The following is a 24,316-nucleotide window of genomic DNA, read 5'->3' as shown; positions in this document are numbered from 1 at the left end:
GTCCAAGAAGAGGAAATCTATCACTGCTTCTAAATTTTCCCCTTCTATTTGCCATGAAATGGTGGGACTAGATGCCATGATCTTAGTTTTCTTAATGTTGAGTTTTAAGCCAGCTTTTTCACTCTCCTCCTTCACCCTCATCAAGAGGTATCACTAACTCAATGAAGTCAGTTTTTAAGTGAACCAAAAACCCTAGTTATTAATTTGTAAATGATGCCTAACTGGATATGTGAACCCAAACTCACAGAGTTAAACTGAGAATTAGTAGGAGGAAACCACTGTTTTCCTCTTTATGAGGAAAGGAAAAGATGGCATAAAAACATTTAAGGTCCTCTAGTTCTGTTTCTTCTTCCTCTGCAGAGATGGACACTCAGGAGGAAGACATTCCTATGGATGCTGCCTGTCTCATTTTGTTATTTTTCTAAATATGCCTAAAGTACATTTTTCATGTACTGAAAACTTTCCAACTTACTGTAAACTGATAAAAGTTCATCAGAAATTAGTGCTATTGGGGAGCTAAAAAGCAAAGGCAGCTCCAAAAATATAACATGAGTAGTGCCTGAAGATGAAGCACTGTATCATTCAGAGGTTAAAAGGTCATAGTAGATAAATCTCTGGAAGTGAATCATTGATGTGTTGCTTCCATTAAAAAGCAAAAATGAAACACCTTAGATACTGGGATTTGGAATTAAGAGTAGAGTATGGGGGCTTCCACAGTTGCTGAGTGATGAAGAGTCTGCGTGCAATGGAGGAGAAGTGGGATTGATCCCTGAGTTGGGAAGATTCCCTGGAGGAGGAAATGGTAACCGACTCCAATATTCTTGCATGGGAAATCCCATGGACAGAGGAACCTGGCAGGCTACAGTCCATAAGGCCCACGACTTAGCAACTAAACAATAACAAAAATGTCCTGTCAAAACTGGGAAGAAATAGTACAGGTAAATGTCTGACATTGATAGTGTCTCTGTTAGGACACAAGCGTGTCTCATCACACAGGAAACAAAGATACAGAAACCTGGGCATCAGCAGCCTGTGCATAAGGAACCACGTGGTTCAGTCCTTGCTGTGGAGACAGGTCACATGTCCATTTCCCGGGGCCTTGTGTTAGGTGAACTTCCTTTACTGCTGGCCCTGCTCTGGTAAAAGCTCTTCCCCATCTGTTGATTGCATTTCAGTGTCTCCTTCTGAGCCACACCAGATTTTCTTCTTGAAAAGTAAGAAAGTTCCACAAAATGTGGAAACCACCTGACCTCTGTGTTCCCCTCCTGTGAGGGGTGACAGCACCTACTACACAGAGTGCACACAGCGATGATGGAGACAGGATGCCTTAAAGTCCAGTTTATTATTCTTCAGTTTTGCTATATTCTATTATTTTCCCAAGCTCAAAAACAATCTGAAGTATTCTATATTGAGATGTATAGTTTTGAATAGTAGTTATTTGTTCTATTTTCCTTAAATTATAACTTTTTCAGTGCTTTCCTTTATTTAAAGTGTGATATGATATCTTGGAGCCAGTTAATTGTTATAAGAATATATCCTTTTTACAATTACACTTAATAAGAAAACAGTGTTATATATAAATTAATTATCCATATGAATTTAGTTTCTATGGTATATTTTATTTTTTTAATATAAATTTATTTATTTTAATTGGAGGTTAATTACTTTCTAATTTACAGAAACAGATAAGTCACACAATTACAGTCACTTATGCCTTCATTCATGTTGTTGCTGTTTGTCGCGTCTGACTCTTCTGCAACCTCATGAAGCCTGCCATGCTCCTCTGTCCATAGGATTTCTCAGTCAAGTATACTGGAGTGGGTTGCGATTTCCTTAGCCAGGGAATCTCACCCAGGATCGAACCCAAGTCTCCTGTTTGGCAGGTGGATTCTTTACCACTGAGTCACCAGGGAAGCCCACCTTCATCTAGCCAACAAATATCTACTGAGAGCTTGTTAGGCAATGTTGCAGGTTCTGGGGCTGTCACAGTCATCAAGAGACAAAATGTCTGTCCTTCTGGAGCTTAAATTCTCCTGAAGAAGTTGAAAAGCAGGCCAATGCATATGTAACGAAATCTCAGTGCTGATACATGCAAAGTAGAAAAGTGAAGCAGAACTTGAGGAGGGGCTAGCCGATAGCATTATTAATAATGGGCAATATATATTGATCTGTTACAAATTCTGCATGTACTGACTCATTTAATATTCTTAACAATGTTAGGAGGCGCACACCTTTATAATTATGGTATCATAGTCTTAGAGTTTAGGAAGCTAAGATAGAAGGTTCAGGAACTTGCCCAGTTGGTACAGCCAGGCAAGACTTAATCCCCAGGCTGCCTGGCTTCAAGTCTCGAATTTATTTTTGTTTGGCTGCAAAAAAAAAAAAAAAAGTCAACAAAAGAACCTAAAATGCCGTACTTTGGTGCAATCTCCAAAATGACAGAATGATCTCAGTTCATTTCTAAGGGAAACCATTCAGTATCACAGTAATCCAGGTCTATGCACCACCCTAATCGTAGAAAGTGAAGAGGAACTAAAGAACCTGTTGATAAAAGTGAAAGAGGGGTGTGAAAAAGCTGGCTTAAAACTCAACATTCAAGAAGCTGAGATCATGGCATCCTATCTCATCACTTCATTGCAATAGATGGGGAAATAGTGGAAACAATGACAGACTTTATTTCCAAAATCATTGCAGATGGTGACTGCAGCCATGAAATTAAAAGATGCTTGCTCCTGGGAAGAGGAGCTATAACAAACCTAGACAGAATATTAAAAAGCTGAGACATGACTTTGCCTACAAAGTCCATGTAGTCAAACTTATGGTTTTCCCAGTAGTCATGTACCAATGTGAGAGTTGGACCACAAAGAAGGCTGAGCGCTGAAGAACTGATGCTTTAGAACTGTGGTTCTGGAGAAGATTGTTGAGAGTCCTTTGGACAGCAAGGAGATCAAACCAGTCAATCCTAAAGGAAATCAACCCAAATTTTCCTTGGAAGGACTGATGATGAAGCTGAAGCTCCAGTACTTTGGCCACCTGGTGTGAAGAGATGACTCATTAGAAAAGACCCTGATGCTGGGAAAGATGGAAGGCAGGTGGAGAAGGGTATGAAAGAGGACAAGATGGTTGGATGGCATCATCAACTTAATGGACATGAGTTTGAGCAAACTCCAAGCAATAGTGAATGACTAGGAACACTGGTTTGCTGCTGTCCATGGGGTTGCAAAGTGTTGGGCATGACTCAGCAACTGGACGACAATAACCTGTATCCATATACTGGGGGAAATAAGATGTTGTGTTTTCTTTTTCATGTGTTTTCATTCACAAACAATGCATTTAAGACACTGAAGAAAATGCACTTGACTGGTCCACTATTTGTAGGATTAAACTTGGGAAAGAACCATCATCAGAATGGGCTCCAGGATTACTAATGTATAAGTGGCAGTTTGCTATTGCTGGAACTTGCATATATTAAACTTTAGAAAATAGTAAAGGGCCAATAAGCTTATATCTTCAGAGAACCAGATTTTCTGTAAAATTTTTGAAAACTTTTCTCTAGTGTACGAATTCTTATGCAAAATGTACTTTAGGAAGCTTGACTCAACCATAAAGATCCTTTTAACTTTTCTGTTTCAATCATATTGGGAGAAATAGCTTCACTTTTTGAGAAACTTCCTTAACTAACCCCTGGGGGGGTGGGTGGTTTGGTGGATGTCCTGTGGTGGGAAAGGGGGACACTGAGATCTTTTTGTCCTGAGTTGACTCCACAATCTTTCTCAGTGAACACTCATTGGAAGGAGCTCTCCCCATCACCTGGCTGTACATGTAAGATACGTAAGAAGTCCTGAGGATGTCAAAGCTCTAATGTCTAAAAGGCATGTCTACTTCAGTAGCAGTTTGCTTAGAAAAATGTCATTCTTTCTGTATCCACAGGTACAACTCAAAGAATCCGTCGAAGGTCTTCCTGCTAAAATGAATACTGAATTAGCAGAATCTGGATTGAACTTGAGTGCTGGTCAGAAACAACTGGTGTGCCTTGCCAGGGCTCTTCTCAGGAAGAATCAGATATTGATTCTTGACAAAGCCACATCATACGTGGATCCAAGGTGTGGAGCTGAGCCCCAGGAAATCTTAAACTGACTTGTAAATGTGGTAAATGGAAAACATTTAGTGAATCTTAGAAATGTTTCTAAGTGCTCGCTTGGCCTCATGGATATCTGTTGATAATATTAATTCCAGAAAATAAACATAAAAACCAAGACATGTTATATGGTGTTAATATTGTTATGAAGCACCCTAAGAAAGCTGAATTCCTAAATCCAGCTCCTGATAGTTTCAAGCAATTTTGAGGGAAGACTAATTTTCCATCATTTTATGAAAAATAGTAAATTTCTAAGTAGACTTTTTATACTTAGTTTTTTAGGAACAAGACTATATGTTAAAGTATTGATTTAAAAAAACATTGTAAAAATATCATAGGATGTTTTTAAGTCTTAAGTCTGCTTTTCCTGTCTTTACTGAATTAAATCAACTTCTTTGTTTCTAGAACTGATGAGTTCATACAAAAAAGAATTCGTGAGAGATTTGCCCAGTGCACTGTGCTGACCATTGCACACAGGTTGAGCAACATTATTGACTGTGAATGGATAATGGTAAGACCCTCTCCATTTTAGTTGTTTCCATTTATGTTCAATTTTCAGTGTATCCTTCTGTGTAAAATTTGATAGAAACCTCCATTAATTTTTCTCTTAGTTTCTTCTCTCATTCCTGAAAATTACTCAAGTACTTAACTATACTTTTAGAATGCACTATTAAGTAATATATCCAATAATCTTATATTTTCATATTAAAAGTTTATTTGAATTGTCATTTTTTTATGATGGCCAACCATTAAAATATTCCAAACCCAAGTTATAGCTCCATATTTTAGTGGGGTAGAACTCAGTCATTTTCACTGTGTCAGTTGTTTCAGCATTTTTTGATTCCCTTATAAAAAAAATTAGCCTCTAGTTTAGACTGCCAGGAGGTTTATGACTAAAGTTGTAGATTTTCTCAGGAGTCCATGAGAAGAAAAGGCCTAGTGAGAAAAACAGCATTTATTACATAGGGATTAGAGGGCTAGAAAAGTGAAACACTGGGGTAATGATTTTAGAAAGCAGTTACCATATCCTAGGACAGATCTCCAGACCTGAGAACTCAGAAAAGAGGCCCTAAGGAATTGATACTCAGACCTCCAAGAAGTCACTGCCTGGTTGCTGGTCATATTTGTGAGGGGGCAAGATGGGACTGGTTCTCCAGGTGCTAATAGCTGGGGGCTGAGTCAGGTCCCAGTGCTGAGGTGACGCTATCAAGTAGAACATTAGCGGTGTTTCCCACCTTCAGTCTCCCTCTAGTGCCCCCTACTGGCAACCTAACAAAGGCCACCTGGCAAAATAGTCTGAACTGCTGCAGTGACTTGCAGAGACCCAGCTTCTGCATCACAGATGAGAGTTTGGAAAGAAAGGCAAATCAGGGATGAGAGACTAATTAAACAACCAGTGAATTTCTTACACAATAGCTCTGTTCTGCACACATGGCAAGCTCCAGGCTTTGGTCTCTGGATATCTGTCTAGTATATTCCTTCCAGGTTTGGTTGGCTCTTTCTATCCTTAGTAATTTAATATTTCCTTCCTTAGCTTCATTTCCTTCCTCCATCTATTCCTTTTCTCTCTCTTTTTCATTTTCTCTTCTTTGTCCTTTCCTCTGTTGCTTGCTCAGTTTCAATACATGTTAGGATGTGCCTTTATAAAACAAGAAAAGCATTCTTCAAAGGATAAACTTTGGCAGCAAATAATCTCAAGGAATGCAAGATACTTTGAGGTATTTTGATGGTCCATACTGTCATGTGAGTGTATGTTCCTTGGTTCTTTGTCTCATCACAACAAAGATTTGGAGCAACGGACATTAAAGCCCTCGGCACATCATGCTCTCGGGTCTTGGACAAACCGTGTTACAGCTCTTAGGCAAATCAGTGTTACAGCTCCATTTTATTTAGAAGATAGCAGGAGAATCCAAGACTCGAAGAGAAGACAGTGGAGGAGTGTGTAGGGAGGGAGAGAGAGACAGCGCACACACGAGAGAGCGAGAGCGTGTGCGTAGGGAGGGAGAGAGAGAGAGAGTGCCCGCGAGTGCACACGTGCGCGTGAAAGAGAGCTAGAGCGTGTGTGCACATGGGAGAGAAAGTACGTGAGAAAGCGCTTTGGCTCTTCCTTTTATATGTTTTTTCCTCCACTTGGGCCTGCCCTATGCAAATTGGGTTTAGCCAGGAGTGTTGTTTGTTCTGTTTGTTCTGCCTGAAGTCTTCACTCTGGTCCTCGGACCTTCCTTGTCTTTTAGCCACCGCCATTTTGGACTCCTTTTCCCTATTCTACCTACCTAACAATACAAAACAGGCAATAATCACTAATGAGTGGCCAGTAATACCCACAGTTCTTTATGTCTCATGATAATAGAACTGTCTTTTTTGACTTGGACAGTTCCTGGAATATCACTTCCCACCCTACCTCACATGCATTGTCAGATGGGACATCAGTGGGGACACTGAGTAGATACAAGGTTGTCAGAACTGAGGCAGTGCCTGTAGCCTCACTCCCTGAGCTGGATGTGCCCAGGAGTGAGGTCTGGGGAGACAGACGACAGGAGTGGGGTATCCCCAACCAAAGGGATGCCCTAGGCGCCAAACCATGCATCTGGTTACCTGGACTAGACATCACAGTAGGAAGTGGGCTCTACCTGCAGACTTTCATGAGGCATGGGGTGACATTCAAGACTACCCAACAGTGACTCTTAATTTCCAGAAATGTTTTGTGTCAGGCATCCTTAATTGTTCATTTTGTGTTCTTGATGCTAATTGGAAAAGTAACCTTTTATTGCTAGATTTTACCTGTCACTTTGTTCTTACCTCTCAACATTGCATTTCAAAGATTGTCCCCTAAAGCATCATTCTTCCATTATAAATAAATGATGCTGTGAAATTTACCTATTTCAAGCCCTTTTCCAGGCTTTAGACATAGTAGCAGAAACATGGCTTGATCTCCAGCTCAATTAAGGGTCTGTTCAATTAAATTCTTTGCTCCTAAATGTACCCTAAAGATTTATTTTTGGGTTTTGGTATTATAGCATTAATGGTAGCAGATTCTTTTTATTTTCTAATTCTTAGAAATACTGTCACCTTGGAGTGTGTGGTTGGTTAGGGAAACTGAGGAAGGACAGAATTTGGACATGTCATCTGGTCTCTAGACTTTCCCATTCTATTGTTTTCCTCTATTTCTTGGCATTGATCACTGAGGAAGGCTTTCTTATCTCTCCTTGCTTTTCTTTGGGACTCTGCATTTAGATGAGTGTATCTTTACTTTTCTCCTTTAGCTTCTCTTCATTTATCAGCTATTTAAATAACCTCAGATATGCAGATGACACCACCCTTGTTTCAGAAAGCGAAGAGGAACTGAAGAACTAACTTCTTCATGAATGTGAAAGAAAAGAGTGAAAAAGCTGACTTAAAACTCAGCATTCAAAAAACTAAGATCAGTCCCATCACTTCGTGGCAATAGATGGGGATACAATGGAAACAGTGACAGACTTTATTTTCTTGGACTCCAAAATCACTGCCGATAGTGACTGCAGCCATGAAATGAAAAGACACTTGCTCCTTGAAAGAAAAACTATGACCAACCTAGACAGCATATTAAAAAGCAGAGACGTTACTTTGCTGACAAAGGTCTGTCTAGTTAAAAGCTATGGTTTTTCCAGTAGTCATGTATGGATGTGAAGGTTGGACCATAAAGAAAGCTGAGTGTCAAAGAATTGATGCTTTAAAACTGTGGTGTTGGAGAAGACTTTTGAGAGTCCCTTGGACTGCAAGGAGATCAAACCAGTCCATCCTAAAGGAAATCAGTCCTGAATGTTCATTGGAAGGACTGATGCTGAAGCTGAAACTCCAATACTGTGGCCACCTGATGCGAAGACCTGACTCATTTGAAAAGGCCCTGATGCTGGGAAAGGTTGAAGGCAGGAGGAGAAGGGGACGACAGAGGATGAGATGATTGGATGGCATCACTGACTCGATGGACATGAGTTTGAGCGAGCTCTGGGAGTTGGTGATGAACAGGGAGGCCTGGAATGCTGCAGTCCGTGGGGTTGAAAAGAGTCAGACATGACTGAGTGACTGAACTAAGCTGAACTGTCACCCGGTCAGTCCTAAAGTGTTATCACTCAGCACCTGATCTGCAGATGTGAACATATGTATCCTCTGAACAAAGCAGCTTTGTTGCTATTATCAAAATATGTTCATTTATTTAATGCTTTACTTACCGATTTGTTGTTTAGTCACTCAGTCGTTTCCACTTCTTTGTGACCCCATGGACTGCAGCACACCAGGCTTCCATGTCCTTCACTATCTCCTAGAGCTTGTGCAAACTCATGTCCACTGAGTCAGTGATGCCATCCAACCAGCTCATCCTCTGTTGTCCCCTTCTCCTCCTGCTTTCTATCTTTCCCAGAATCAGGGTCTTTTCTAATGAGTTAGCTCTTCACATCAGGTGGCCAAAGTATTGGACTTCAGCTTCAGCATCAGTCTGTTCAATGAATATTCAGGGTTCCTTTAGGATTGACTTGTTTGGTCTTCTTGCAGCCCAGGAACTCTCAAGAGTCTTCTCCAGCACCACAGTTCAAAAGTATCAATTCTTCAGTGCTCAGCCTTCTTTATGGTCCAACTCTCACATCTATACATGACTTCTGGAAAAATCATAGCTTTGACTAGATGGACCTTTGTCAGCAAAGCAATGTCTCTGCTTTTTAATACACTGTCTAGGTTTGTCATAGTTTTTCTTCCAAAGAGCAAGTGTCTTTTACTTACCAATATCTCCTGGTAAATTTCCATAATCTCAAATTTTTCTCTCTTGATGAATGCCTATGAACAAATTAAAGAACTTTTATGAAACAATGTCTGGCCAGTCCCTCCCCAACTTTCTAGTTTTGTCCCACTCTGCTCACCCTCCTTCCTTTACAGCTAAAATCACACTGATGGTCTTTCAGTTCTACAAATTCAGTATTCGCTATCTTACAGTGTGCCCTCTCTAGACTTTTGGATTAGTCTAAGATGACTGTGGTGGCAATGGTGAGATGGTGGGGCTTGGGGTAGATAAGGAAGTGAAGCCAAGTGGACTGCGTGATGGATTGAACATGGGATCTGAGGAGAGAGAAAGAAATTGATGTTGGTTTCTGGGTACAGAGACTGAGCATCTGGGTGAGTAGGGAAGACAGAGGGAGAAGGGAGATGCTAGGGTTCTCTTTGGAGCCTGTCACCTTTGTGATGAATGACCTTATTTCTAGGAAAGGATCTTACCCTTCACTGTGGAGCTTCCCTTCTCACTCCTGTGTTGGGAGACCTTCAGTGTAGGACTCCCTGGTTGCGTTCATCATTGATGTCACAGGGAGGTCCCACCAGGAGATGTAAACTTGGCTACTTGTTTATATTTTGTTCTGAACTGCTTGTGGTTGCTGACTCCTCTGGTAGGAATGGCAGGATTAGACCTCAGGGGACCTCTGCACCCACCAGTTACAGAGTTGGGGATTGTCCTCTGTGCTCCATTTACCCCAGGTATAAAGCTTGTATATTTTTCTAGAGCTTCTGATTACCAGTTGGCTTTCAATTCAGCAAAAACATCACCAGTAATGTTCTTTCTCAAAACTTTAATTTTTGAGGCAATCTTATTTTTATTGCTTGCTTTAGAAATATAGACATACCTTGTTTTATTGTGTTTCCCAGATACTGCATTTTTTTTTTTTTTTTTTACAAATTGAGAGTTTGTCAAAAACCTACATTAAGCATGTCTGTGGGTGGCATTTTTCCAACAGCATTTGCTCATTTTGTGTCTCTATGTCACCTTTTGGTAATTTCTTACAATATATCAAACATTTTCACTATCATTGAAGTTGCTCTGGTGATCTGTAACATCAATGATCTTTGATATTGCTACTATGACTTACTGAAGTCTCTGATGATAGTTAATATTTTTTAGAAATACTTTATTTTTAAGTTAAGTTATGTACATTGTTTTTTTCATTGTTCTTTATTGTGCAATAATGCTAATGCACACATGCTTGGGTACACAATAATGTAAACAAAGCTTCTATGTGCCCTGGGAAACCAGAAAATTCATGTGACTCACTTTACTGTGATGTTCATTATATTCTGGAATTCTGAAACTGAACCCACAATAGCTCTGAGGGATGACTGTACCTGTTTCCTTTCTGGAAAGCAAGTGATTGTCTGTTCTGAAAGCTTTAAGGACATAAAGACAAGTCAATCTACTACAAAGTCTAATGTTCCAGAGGGCAGGTGGCCAGCCTGGAGGAGCGGCTGTGGAAGTGACAGATGTTTGATTTTCTTGAATCAAGACATTTCCCAACGCTGTGTATCTTATAAATAGCCCTCAAAGCTCAGAGTCTGAGAGCTAAAAGCACTAACTAATGATAACAACCCCAAAGGCCCTGGGCAGAATATAAAACGCTACAGAGTGTTCAGTTCCAGTAATCATAGTCATGATTAAAGCTTTCATTTTTCTGAAAATGAAAGAATTTTCATTTTCTTCCTTTCCTATAACCATATAATAATGAAAGGCTTGGCTGGGCCCTTGTCTCCCAGTGAAACATGGGAATCAAACCATGTAAATACCACCTATCCTACCGCCCAAATTCTCCCTGTCCTGCCCCTTTTTGAGATATTGCCTGAGTTATGTTACTGGGGGATATTGTATGCTAATGGGTTTCTTTCTGCTGTTAACAGGTTTTGGATTCAGGGACACGAAAAGAACATAATCAGCCAAATAATTTGCTGCAAGATAAAAACAGCCTATTTTACAAGATGGTGCAACAACTGGGTGAGGCGAAGGCTGCTGTCCTCAGTAAAATGGCAAAATAGGTGAGGCTGTTGCGGGAAGCTGTAATTAAAATTCGCCTCCAGGATTCACTATTCTCAGGATCTCCACCAAGGGTCTGGGAACAAGCACTCTGTGTTCTTTTCAATAGAAGCCTCCAGAGAGGAAGCTTCATGACTGGGTCTTTGACAACACATGGCAGGTGGAAGGCAGGTCTGCTGGGAATCTGCAGCAGTGCTGGGGGTGGGGTCGGGATGTGTGAACCCTTCTGTGTGCGTGCACCTGTGCCTGAGAGAGAGATTTTGGATTTGACTTTCCACATGTTTGGACTCTAGGTTCAGATTCTCATGGAACATAAGAAGATTTGTTTTTTTCAGACCCTTTACATTCATTCTGATTGGTACTCAACATATTTGTGATACAAGTTCCATCAAATAATATCCAGGAAATTTGAGAGTTTAAGGGGAAAAAAATGGAATATTTCGATTCTAGGAAGATCTTCCAGAGAAAGGTGTAGGTCTCTTCTGTTTCCTAGTCTGTAAAGAAAATTCTTACCTGAAATTATCACTTTCTACCTAATTCTTTGTTGTTTAGAGTTAGGTCCATTTACGCCCCCCTCCACATTTCCTCTACCTTCTGGACGATGAAATTGTCATCAGGACAAATCAAGAACTCACAATAGCTTCACACTGTAGTCTGAATGGTGCCTGAAGGTTTACAGAGCACTTTCTCATAGATGAGGTGTGTGAGGCACTAAGCACTGTGTGTGGTGTGAGGAAGGGGCTCAGTGAGTAACATTCAGGTCACGTGGTATCTTCCTAACAGAGGTGTAGTGGTAACCAAGGTCTGGCTTAAGAGACTTAGCCACTGTCATGCAGCCATCTGCAAGTCTTTCTGGGACCAGGTGGGAGTGGGATTGGGGTTGATGGGAAGATAGAGGGAGGAAGGAAGGTCTGGTGTTCTTGTCCCTTAACATGTGTGACTCAGGGTGGGATGTGGCTTCCTCATTGAAAATTTATCTCTGGGTGTTAAATTATAGATGTATATTCCATTCTTCATACTTTTCTGTCTTCCCAAGATTTTCACTTTTAAACAGAATAAGATTATTTGTATAATATTTAAAATGCCTTAAAGAAAACATGTTCCAGTATCTTAAGTACTTGTATATGAAAGATTTATCTAAAATGTGGCCTGAGTTCATCACTGTCTCCTCTCAATCCTCTGTAGAAATGAGGAAATGCAGAGCAGGACCTTCCGATGCTCATCAGGTAGGAGACTTCCTGGGTCCCAGAGCTGGCTGAAGAGTTGACAGAACTGGAGTTCATGCTTAGGTTTAGGGAAAAGGAAGTCTGTGTTTTGAACTTTTCATGAGTACTTACATTGTGTGCAAATGTTGAGAAGATGAACAAGGAACTCTGTATTTTTTTATGCCTGAAATTCACAGAGTACTTTTATCCACTAGAGTGTCTCCCAGTCAGGCCATCCCTCCTGACACCTCGAGAGCCAGGAATCTCCCAAACCCTTTTGGTCTTTTGACCTTAGGCATTTCACATCAAAAAGTGGTGTTCCCACCTGTATGTCAAAGTCTTCATTTTAAAACTATATCATCATAACATTGAGTAATGAGAAAAGGAACACAGAATTTTAGATTGGTCCAGATAATAAGATAATAGGATTCAACCCTCTCTTTGTACAGGTGAGGAAACTAAGGTGCTTTAGAAGGAAGGTGGTCCTATATACATAACTGGTGTTAAGCTAGTTTGCAGCAGACACAGAATTAGAAATTTGGTCTTTTAGTAAATATTTTAAATCAAGTGTAACATACATAATGAAGCAGACATAGGTCATAGAATTAGATATCTTGTGATTTCAGGTCTAGTAATCCTGCACCTACTCTAACAATATTAATGGTAAGTTACATTTGTGTAGTTCTTTATAATTTATATAGTTCTCACATGTATGATTTCATTTACTCTCCTGATGGTCCATTTTTATTCCATGTCATGAATGAGGAGAGTGTGTCCTGAGTGCACCCAAGGTCACAGAGCTGGTCCAGGGAGCACAGAGGGGGAATTGCTGAGGGAGGCTGAGTGCTGTCCTCTGTACTACCTTCTGTGTCGAGCCTGAGAACACTGCTCCTGTCACCTGGTAGCCAAGGTAGGGCCAGTCACCGAAGTTCATGGTGACAGAACCTCTCTCTTGGATTTCATTCCTGCCACTGGCTCAGGTCCCTCTACAGAAAAAAATACATTTCTGAATTCTCATGCCATCTTGACATTATTTCTGCATACTCTGCATCCTCTTAGGAGGAGAAGCTGTCAGATTATCAGTTTTTTTAATGTGCAAGCATCAGATATCAATGCCTTGTTCAGAGCTATAACACGGGGCGCGTTAGCCTAAGTCACGAGGTTTCACTCTATTAGAACAGAATTCATTCATCTGAAAAGAAAACCCAACATCTGGAAGAAGGTGCTTCCACATCATATTTTGAATGTGATTGAACTTGTAGCTCAGGAGAGCTGATCACTGTCTGATTGACTTTTTTGGATGATCCATGAAATAGTAGAGAAAGTACCTTTTAGATACAAAAAGCTAAAGGGGGCAGGAGTTCGCTAGGGCTGCCATACAAAAACCAAAGAGTAGGTGACTTATAAAACAGAAACTTATATCCTCACAGCCCTGGGGGTTGGAAGTCTGAGGTAAAGGTGTCAGTGGGGTTGGTTTCCTCTGGGGTCTCGCTCCTTGCCTTGTAGACACCATCTTCCCTCTGTGTCTTACATGCTCTTCCCTCTGTGTGAACCTGTGTCCTGGTCTCTTCTTATGAAAACTCCAGTCTGTTAGATTAGAACCCACCTGTATGATTTCATTTTAACTTTATTTAATTTATTAATTTATTGCCTCTTTAAAGATGTCATCTCCAAATACAGTCACATTCTGAGGTTCTGTGGAGTTTAGGATTTCAACATGCAAAATTGGAGGTGAGAGGGTAACAGGCAAGAAGGCCAGGGGTCTCCAAAAGGAGGAAATAGTCTGCAAGTTTCAGACATTTTTTAATTTCTCTCTTAAGCTGCATGAGGAAACAAACTACTAGTGTTACATTTTTTCCCCTTCTCTGTACAAACTTATATCCGCTGAAAAACAAATGCAAAAAGGCAAAATCATTGTCTGAGGAGGACTTACAAATAGCTGAGAAAAGAAGAGAAACTAACGGCAAAGGAGAAAAGGAAAGATATACCCATTTGAATGCAGAGATCCAAAGAATAGCAAGGAGACATAAGAAAGCCTTCCTCAGCGATCAGTGCAAAGAAATAGAGGAAAGCAGTAGAATGGGAAAGAATAGAGATCTCTTCAAGAAAACTAGAGCTATCAAGGGAACATTTCATGCAAAAATGGGTACAATAAAGGACAGAAATAGTATGGATCTAGCAGAAGCAGAAGATATTAAGAAGAGGTGGCAAGAATACACAGAAGACTATACAAAAAAGATCTTCATGACCCAGATAATCATGATGGTGTGATCACTCACCTAGAGCCAGACCTTCTGGAATGTGAAGTCGAGTGGGCCTTAGGAAGCATCACTATGAACAAAGCTAGTGGAGGTGATGGATTTCCAGTGGAGCTATTTCAAATCCTGAAAGATGATGCTGTGAAAGTGCTGCACTCAATATATCAGCAAATTTGGAAAACTCAACAGTGGCCACAGGACAGGAAAACGTCAGTTTCATTCTAATCCCAAAGAAAGGCAATGACAAAGAATGTTCAAACTACTGCACAGTTGCACTCATCTCACACACTAGCAAAGTAATGCTCAAAATTCTCCAAGCCAGGTTTCAACAGTATGCGAACTCTGAACTTCCAAATGTTCAAACTGGATTTACAGAAAGCAGAGGAACCAGAGATCAAATTGCCAACATCCGTTGGATCATCAAAAAAGTGAGAGAGTTCCAGAAAAATGTCTGCTTTATTGACTATGCCAAAACCTTTGACTCTGTGGATCACAACAAACTGTGGAAAATTCTTCAAGTGATGGGAATACCAGACCACCTTATCTTTCTCCTGGGAAATCTGTATGTAGGTCAGAAAGCAACAGTTAAAACTTAACATGGAACAACAGAGTGGTTTCAAATCTGGAAAGAAGTACATCAAGGCTGTATATTGTCACCCTGCTTATTTAACTTATATGCAGAGTATATCATGAGAAATGTTGGGCTAGATGAAGCACAAGCTGAAATCAAGATTGCCGGGAGAAATTTCAATAACCTCAGATATGCAGATGACACCACCCTTATGGCAGAGAGCAAAGAACTAAAGAGCTTCTTGATGAAAGAGGAGTGAAAAAGTTGGCTTAAAACTCAACGCTCAAAAAACGAGAATCATAGCATCTGGTCCCATCACCTCATGGCAAATAGATGGGGAAACAATGGAAACAGTGACAGACTTTATTTTATTGGGCTCCAAAATCACTGCAGATGGTGACTGCAGCCATGAAATTAAAAGACACTTGCTCCTTGGAAGAAAAGTTATGACCCACATGCTGCTAAGTCACTTCAGTCGTGTCTGACTCTGTGAGACCCCATAGACAGCAGCCCACCAGGCTCCCCGTCTCTGGGATTCTCCAGGCAAGAACACTGGAGTGGGTTGCCATTTCCTTCTCCAATGCATGAAAGTGAAAAGTGAAAGTGAAGTCTCTCAGTCGTGTCTGACTCTGTGCGACCCCACGGACTGTCGCCTACCAGGCTCCTCCGTCCATGGGATTTTCCAGGCAAGAGTACTGGAGTGGGGTGCCATTGGCATATTAAAAAGCAGAGTTGACATTACTTTGTCAACAAAGGTCTGTCTAGTCAAAGCTATGGTTTTTCCAGCAGTAATGTATGGATATGAGATCAGATGAGATCAGATCAGTCGCTCAGTCGTGTCCGACTCTTTGCGACCCCATGAATCACAGCACGCCAGGCCTCCCTGTCCATCAACAACTCCCGGAGTTCACTCAGACTCACGTCCATCGAGTCAGTGATGCCATCCAGCCATCTCATCCTCTGTCGTCCCCTTCTCCTCCTGCCCCCAATCCCTCCCAGCATCAGAGTCTTTTCCAATGAGTCAACTCTTCGCATGAGGTGGCCAAAGTACGGGAGTTTCAGCTTTAGCATCATTCCTTCCGAAGAAATCCCAGGGCTGATCTCCTTCAGAATGGATATGAGAGTTGGACTATAAAGAAAGCTGAGCACTGAAGAATTGATGCTTTTGAACTGTGGTATTGTAGAAGACTCTTGAGAGTCCCTTGGAGAGCTAGGAAATCCAACCAGTCCATTCTAAAGGAAATCAGTTCTGAATATTCATTGGAAGTACTGATGCTGAAGCTGAAACTCCAATACTTTGGCCACCTGATGCGAAGAACTGACTCATTTGAAAAGGCCCTGATGCTGGGAATGATTGAAGATGGGAGGAGAAGGGGATGACAGAGGATGAGATGATTGGATGACATCACCAACTCAATGGACATGAGTTTGAGTAAGCTCTGGGAGTTGGTGACAAGGAAATCTGGTGTGCTGCAGTCCATGGGGTCACAAAGAGTAGGACAGGAGGACAGGACTGAGGGACTGAACTGAACTGATGCAAATTTAAAAAGAGGTTTCTTTTAAAATTCTGTTTGCCATGAAGATACCTCGTTCCACCTGAAGTTAACTTTTCTCAAACTTTGAGCTAACCAATGTGTTTTTCCTATTGAAATGTTTATCTTAAGCTATGTTAAGGAACTATGCATTTACCCTAGACTCTGTCTTCAAGTGGGCTCCCCCTAAGACTCAGAACAGACTTGACAAACCAGTGTGGTTTACTCATGCAAATGTTCTCTTAAGCTATGTCAGTGAGACTATATTTGCTTGGAAACCTGAGTTTCCTCAAGATTCATGTCAATCATCTTATGGCCAGGGACAATTCACTTTGTGCCAATGTTATCTCAAAATGCATGTTGTGTGTGAGGGGCCTGGTGCCAGTCTCTGAGTTTTGACACATTTCCTTTCTCTAATTAGCAGACTGCTAGCAGCTATATGGCTCTTCCCTGTAGCTCAGATGGTAAAGAATCTGCCTGAAATGCAGGAGACCCAGGTTAGATCCCTGGGTCAGAAAGATCCTCTGGAGAAGGGAATGGCAATCCACTCCAGTATTCTTGCCTGGAGAATCCCATGGACAGAGGAGCCTGGTGGGCCACAGTCCATGTGGTCACAAAACACCACTACTACTAGTAGCTATATACCATTCGCCTAAAGACCATCAGGGGACACTCTTTCTGCCCCCTTCTGATGTCTATCTCAGAAGCTTTCTCTATCTCTTTTATACTTTAATAAAACTTTATTACACAAAAGCTCTGAGTGATCAAGCCTCGTCACTGGCCCCAAATTGAATTCTTCTCCTCTGGAGGCCAAGAATCATGGCGTCTTTCGTGGTTCAGCAACAGCCTTTCAGAAGGGACATGATTCAGCTCCAAGAATAAATGTCTGCCATCCATTCTGTGGAGAAAGCAATGGCATCCCACTCCAGTACTCTTGCCTGGAAAATCCCATGGGAAGAGGAGCCTGGTAGGCTGCAGTCCATGAGGTTGCTAGGAGTTGGACACGACTGAGCAACTTCACTTTCACTTTTCTCTTTCATGCATTGGAAAAGGAAATGGCAACCCACTCCAGTATTCTTGCCTGGAGAATCCTAGGGATGGGGGAGCCTGGTGGGCTGCCGTCTATGGGGTCGCACAGAGTTGGACATGACTGAAGCGACTTAGCAGCATCCATTCTGTTCTGTGATGAAACAGATGTGGTTGAGGATTTTTAAAGTTTCTTTGTTCCCAGTGTGTAACAGAGGTGTCATTTTGTCTATATGAAATCACCTAATACAGCCCAGAAGTTATAAAATTCTCACATCCTAGCTCTAGGCACCTGGCCCATTTGGATAGATGGAGCAGGCACTTAGCATCCATGTGGCCTTGTGTCCCCCAGGGCCTCTGAGCCTCAGGTCCTCACCTGTGTGTAGGGCAGGATTACAGCCCTGCTGGCTTCTTCACACTTATCACAGGGATCAGATGAGAGAGAAGATGCTTAAGGGCTTTGAGAATATAGAGGGGTTTATAGAGAATATACAGAATATAGAGAATAGTGGGATCAGTTTATAAAAGGCTGTAAATAGAAACCTTGCCTCCCAATAATAAAACAAATATACCCATAGTTCTTCTAGGTCGCTTTTAAGACTCTAAATCAGGGGTCCCCAACTGCTGAAGATCCTTTGCCATATTCAGTTCAGGTATTTCAGACCATGAAGCAACGTCCTTTTCAGTTAAAAGTTGCTAAAAACAATATTTTCTTTATAAAAAATTGTATGGAGAAGAGTTATAGAGAAAGGAACCAGATGATTTTGGAAAGAATGTTAAGCAGTAGAAAATGAATTTTCTTTTGTTCCTTTAACTCTTTTTAGTTTCACCAGAAGAGTACATACATATATAATCACAAAATATGTCTAGCTTAAGAAAATGGAGGGTTATGATATGCAATTAACCACCCTCCCCACTCCCACCAAAGGTTTTATTACTAAATGCTTCCATTACAATGGAAATAGCCTCAGATTTCAGCCAGTGCAGCCAGTGGCCCCAAGCATTCTTGGAGGGTTTATTTTTCCCCTTAAGTGACATTTAAATATTTAGCATTTCATGTGCAGAGCAGGATATGTTAGCAACAAGAGAGTAAGAAAGTGCACTTACTATGAAGGTAGGTGTCCTAGTGCTTTTCTGTTTCGTGTGTGAAGTTCATTCTGTCTCATAATACCTTTGTTTACAGCACCCACAATGCACTTGCGGTCAGGTTCTATAAAAGAGACCTGTAATCATATGTCTAAGCAACTCAGTTTGTGACATGAGTTAGCCTCTGATAGACGATACATTTTTTGTTTTAAAGACTCAAATGAAATTTTTCACATTCTTCTTTGAGGAAAGAGTTTCACTTGAAGTTGTTTTTTGCCCAAACATGTTCAGAGAAGGTTTCACAAGCCCTGACATTATTTTATTTTGTTATGTGCATCTGTAAGGAACTGAGATACAATACAGCTACTAAAACCTGATGATTGTGGAACTTGACAGCATTTCCTTTCCTTTGTGTTCTGATTATACACTGAGAAACCAGTATCTCTTCCAGTTCAGCTAGAATCTGGTAGAATTCAAGAGCTCAAAGGTCTGGCAGAGATCTGTCCTATTGTTGGGTATCATCTTATATTTTAGAGAAGTCTCTTGGTTGAGTCATTTTTAAAGCATTTGCTTTTCTTTTCATTCTTGGAACCCACTATCCACAGGTCACATTTCTATAGGACTATAACTGCTTTGCCACACAAATTAAACACCAGGATATTTCATACATATATGCCAGTGTTTCAGTGCTTGTCAATCAGAGTTTATAAAATATAAAGATAATAACCCAATATTAATATCCAAATCTGTTATGCTCCTTTTATGTGTGAAAATAACAAACCCTGTTCAGATGTTAGATTTCCTATCCTCTTTGTTACCCTGTTTTTAATTTATTTCAGGGAATAAAATGATTTTGCATGTCAATTTACTGTAGTGATAAAGCATATCTGTGAATCAGAATGATCAGAAATCTAGTAGATCTACAGGTTATTTGGCATTACGTCCAGCCCCACTGAGGGTTTTAATGGGGCTACTTCCTCCATAGAATAAATACAGCCCTGGTTTTTTAAAACTGTGCCTCCAACAGTAATATGATTGCTGCACATGAGGAAGGAAACCTGGAAATGTGTTGCCTTAGGAGGAGGACTTTAAAACTTTTACACATGTTGTTTTTGTCTTTTTTTCCCTCAGGCGTACTTCAAAAGGAGACAGCCAGATATCACTCACAGTGACCATGTGGTTATGAATGTTTCCAGTGGACAGCCCTCAGCCTTCACAATTTTTGAGTCAACACTGTGATTCTCCCATGAGTTCATGTCTATTCCAAAGGCCTTTTTCCAATAGGTTTTGCACTGCATAAACTATATTCTACTTTTTTTTTTTTACACCAGCAACAAATATTTACACATTACAAAATGGGAGATCTCCAACCTCAGTGATTTCAATCTCTTGAAAAAGGATTTATGATGTTTATTTAAATGTTATATTACTTGCTTTCTTATCCAAATCAGAGGTGCAGGCCACCAATAAAAGCTGTCTCCCAGGTTTTGTGTCTTGAGAGACTCCAGAGCCAAACTCATTTTCTAAGATTTGAGACAAAGTTGTCACAGATGTTTTTTTACTGTTCCCCGAATTACATATTACTTTCCAATTATATCAGGGATTCTGTTTATTTGAAGACTGTGTGAAGTTACTGTTTTGTGTCCACTTCCTTTAACATGACTAGGATCCATTTTCCCACCAAAAGACCTCTGATTAAAATACTATAGAGAAAACTGATAGGATAAACATACAATATACTATAGTTTAAGTAACCAAAAAAAAAAAAGGGGGGGGGTATATGGTTAAATACAGAAGGACAATATCATATGTTCTGAAAGAGAAGAAAGAGAAAATACGCTTTCTTAAAATAGGAGCCCTTCTAGGGGATTTGCTAATGAAGGACAGACATGTGCTAGACTGTCTTCTAGATAGAGGATTTTATTTTTTTTACATTAAAAATTGTGGTAAAGTATATATAACATAAGGCTTCCCTGGTGGTGCAGAGGTTAAATAAATTTTGCCATATAACCATTTTCAGTCACATAATCCAGTGGCATTAATCACATTGACAGTATTGTGAAGCCACATTGTCTGGGTAACTTTTGGTAATTATGTGCTTCCTCTTCAGTGTGTTATTTCTGCAGAGTCATTTTGATAAGTTTCATTTTTCTAGGAGGAATCTGTTTCCTGTGAGTTTTGAGCTTGATTGGCATACATTTATTCACAATGTCTTATATGTTTAATCTCTGCAGCATCTCTAACTGTGTTCTTTTGGCTTTTTAATTTTATTTTAGCCTTCTTTTTTATGAATTATCTTGTATAACTTTTTCATGTTTTCAAAGAATCACCTTTCTGCTTGATTGATGCTCTCTTTTTCCCCTAGTTCATCATATGATTCTTTCCTTCAACTTTTCCTTAACTTTGAGGTTTTTCCTCTAAATTCTTAAATTGAAAAGAGATTAACATCATTATTTTTCTAACATAAATATATAAAGCTGACTTTTCCCCCCTAAAATCCACTTTAGCTACAATCTGCAAGTTTTGGTACTCACCACCGTCAATAGCCATAGTATTATGTATTTTCTAATTCCTAATTTAATTAATTAACTATATCTTTTACCCATGAGTTATTCATGAGTATAATGTTCTCTAAATTTCAAATGCTAATGGATTTTTTTATTAGATTCAGCCATGTGGAACTGCTAACATTCAATCTTTTTATAAGCTATAAAGTAGCAGTTTCATATGGTTCAACATATAGTTTTCTTTTGTTATTAATATATAACTTAATTTCATTTGGTCAGACAACATTAGATTGTGAATTTTAAACCAAAGGTAACCACATTCACACTAAAGGTCCTTGTTTCTACCATTTTGTATTTTATTGGGGTTTTTTAAAATGTTATATGTACATGTGTAACCAGTAATTTTCAATAAAAGTCCTCCCTGAATACTGGAATGTTTTCTGATACGTGTTGCAGGCTGGCTTTCTGGGATGCAGACTCGGATGGAGTTTAGTTCTGGGATGTGTATTGGGGGTGCCCTTGGGGTCAACACTGTGGAATCAGGAGGGAAGAAACAGGGTAAAGCAGAGGGAAGGATCAGGCTGGATCACTGGCCAGACGACCTGAGCTCACCCCATGAGAGTTTGGAGTGATGCTGACCTTTCAGGGTTGTCCTGACACATTCAATGACCAGGCCTTTATACCTCCATCTGGATGGATCATTGCACTTAGGCTGCCCCCACAGGGGCTAGTGGTTTAAGGTTACCCACTGGCAGCACTAACAGCTGCTGGATAACAAGTCCTTGAAGGGAGGTCAGGACAGTATGTCTTCATGTTCTCCCTGGGCATGTATCACAGCTCCAGAGGTAGGTGATGAGGGTGTACTGTGGGGGAAACTCTTGATGACTGATGTTTAAGGCAAAATGATGACTCAGCGATTCTCCTCAATACCCTCTGGTCTGAGAAGGTCCATGTAGTAGAGAAATCCTCATTCTCCAGGGTCAGCCCAGTTGTCGCCTCTTCTAGGAAGTCACATTAAGATCAGTCATCATCCTAGGTAACTCAGATTTGTGTATTACTCTGAGCGCCTCTCATGTTAAACTGAACCATACTTGGTTAGTGTCCTGTTGTCACCATCTTGAGATACTTTATTTTTAAACAAGGGGCCTGTTCTTTCTGTTATGCATGTAGCCTGCCCTGAGTGTGACTGGTTACACATGGTCTTTTTCTCATCTAGTATAGGGCACTTGAAACTGTGCCCTGTTCACTTTTTAATTATGTCTTCCAGCAGAGTATCTGTACATAGAGGGTGCTCAGCAAATGTTTGTTGAATGAATAAATGATAACCTAGAGCAAGCCTTCCTTCTCAATTTTATAATTTTGAGCTTTTAAGAGGTAGCCTGGGATAACAGAAAGCCCTGGTTTTGGAGTCAGTCACACTGATCTGTGGGTTCTTTCTCTACTACTCACTAGCACTGTGGGTGTGGGAAAGCAGTTACCACCCAAGGTGCCAGGACATTAGAATGGCACCATCCTTGACAAAATAGGCTCTGGACACTTACAGTCATGTAGTCTTAGTTACATGCTCAGGTAAGCATCTCAACCTCTGAATCTCAGCTTCTTTGTCTGAAAATTGAATATAGTTTCTGCTCTTGAACCATCGCTTTGGTTGGGATGATGGACGGACTAAGAGCATCCAAAGACCCAGGGTGGAATCACTGACCTTGGTTATTCTTATCACCAGAAGAGCATAACAGGATGGGTGTGGATGAAGGAGATTTGTAGATTGAAGAAAGTGTACTTGAGGAGGTCCACATCTGATGGCCTAAACCAAACTGTTCTTCCTGCACATGTAGTTAAAATGACACAAGCACACGGGGAGAAGCACAAACTCTGGAGTCAGGGACGAATACTGGCTCCTCTGGGCACTGATTTGCTATGGATTCAAGTTCTGCTACCTGGTAAATGTGGGCTCTTAAGGTTGGGAACTACACAAGAGAAGACTCTATACATGGACATCACCAGATGGTCAACACCGAAATCAGATTGATTATATTCTTTGCAGCCAAAGATGGAGAAGCTCTATACAGTCAGCAAAAACAAGAGCAGGAGATGACTGTGGCTCAGATCATGAACTCCTTATTGCCAAATTCAGACTTAACTTGAAGACAGTAGGGAAAACTACTAGACCATTCAGGTATGACCTAAATCAAATCCCTTATGATTAAACAGTGGAAGTGAGAAATAGATTTAAGGGACGAGATCTGATAGAGAGAGTGCCTGATGAACTATGGAATGAGGTTCGTGACATTGTACAGGAAACGGGGATCAAGACCATCCCCATGGAAAAGAAATACAAAAAAGCAAAATGGCTGTCTGGGGAGGCCTTACAAATAGCTGTGAAAGAAGAGAAGTGAAAAGCAAAGGAGAAAAGGAAAGATATAAGCATCTGAATGCAGAGTTCCAAAGAATAGCAAGAAGAGATAAGAAAGCCTTCTTCAGCGATCAATGCAAAGAAATAGAGGAAAACAACAGAATGGGAAAGACTAGGGATCTCTTCAAGAAAATTAGAGATACCAAAGGAACATTTCATGCAAAGATGGGCTTGATAAAGGACAGAAATGGTATGGACCTAACAGAAGCAGAAGATATTAAGAAGAGATGGCAAGAATACACAGAAGAACTGTACAAAAAAGATCTTCATGACCCAGATAATCACAATGGTGTGATCACTGGCCTAGAGCCAGACATCCTGGAATGTGAAGTCAAGTGGGCCTTAGAAAGCATCACTATGAACAAAGCTAGTGGAGGTGATGGAATTCCAGTTGAGCTATTCCAAATCCTGAAAGATGGTGCTGTGAAAGTGCTGCACTCAATATGCCAGCAAATTTGGAAAACTCAGCAGTGGCCACAGGACTGGAAAAGGTCAGTTTTCATTCCAATCCCAAAGAAAGGCAATGCCAGAGAATGCTCAAACTACCACACAGTTGCACTCATCTCACACGCTAGTAAAATAATGCTCAAAATTCTCCAAGCCAGGCTTCAGCAATATGTGAACCGTGAACTTCCTGATGTTCAAGCTGGTTTTAGAAAAGGCAGAGGAACCAGAGATCAAATTGCCAATATCCGCTGGATCATGGACAAAGCAAGAGAGTTCCAGAAAAGCATCTATTTCTGCTTTATTGACTATGCCAAAG

General features: G+C 40.6%; 1 protein-coding gene across 1 annotated transcript in view; it reads left to right on the top strand.

Moving 5' to 3' along the window:
- The window catches only part of LOC100337390 (ATP-binding cassette sub-family C member 4-like), a 209,452-nt gene extending 185,984 nt beyond the window's left edge, over positions 1 to 23,468 (top strand). The window contains 4 exon segments of the mRNA XM_059892309.1: positions 3,931 to 4,103; positions 4,544 to 4,649; positions 10,823 to 10,957; positions 19,765 to 23,468. Coding sequence (XP_059748292.1) covers positions 3,931 to 4,103; positions 4,544 to 4,649; positions 10,823 to 10,957; positions 19,765 to 19,872 — 522 coding nt within the window. The 3' untranslated portion in view covers positions 19,873 to 23,468.
- The last annotated feature ends 848 nt before the right edge of the window (positions 23,469 to 24,316 follow it).

Source organism: Bos taurus, chromosome 12 (assembly GCF_002263795.3).
Source record: "Bos taurus isolate L1 Dominette 01449 registration number 42190680 breed Hereford chromosome 12, ARS-UCD2.0, whole genome shotgun sequence".
Lineage (NCBI taxonomy): Eukaryota > Metazoa > Chordata > Mammalia > Artiodactyla > Bovidae > Bos > Bos taurus.
This window is presented reverse-complemented; position numbering and strand designations above follow the sequence as displayed.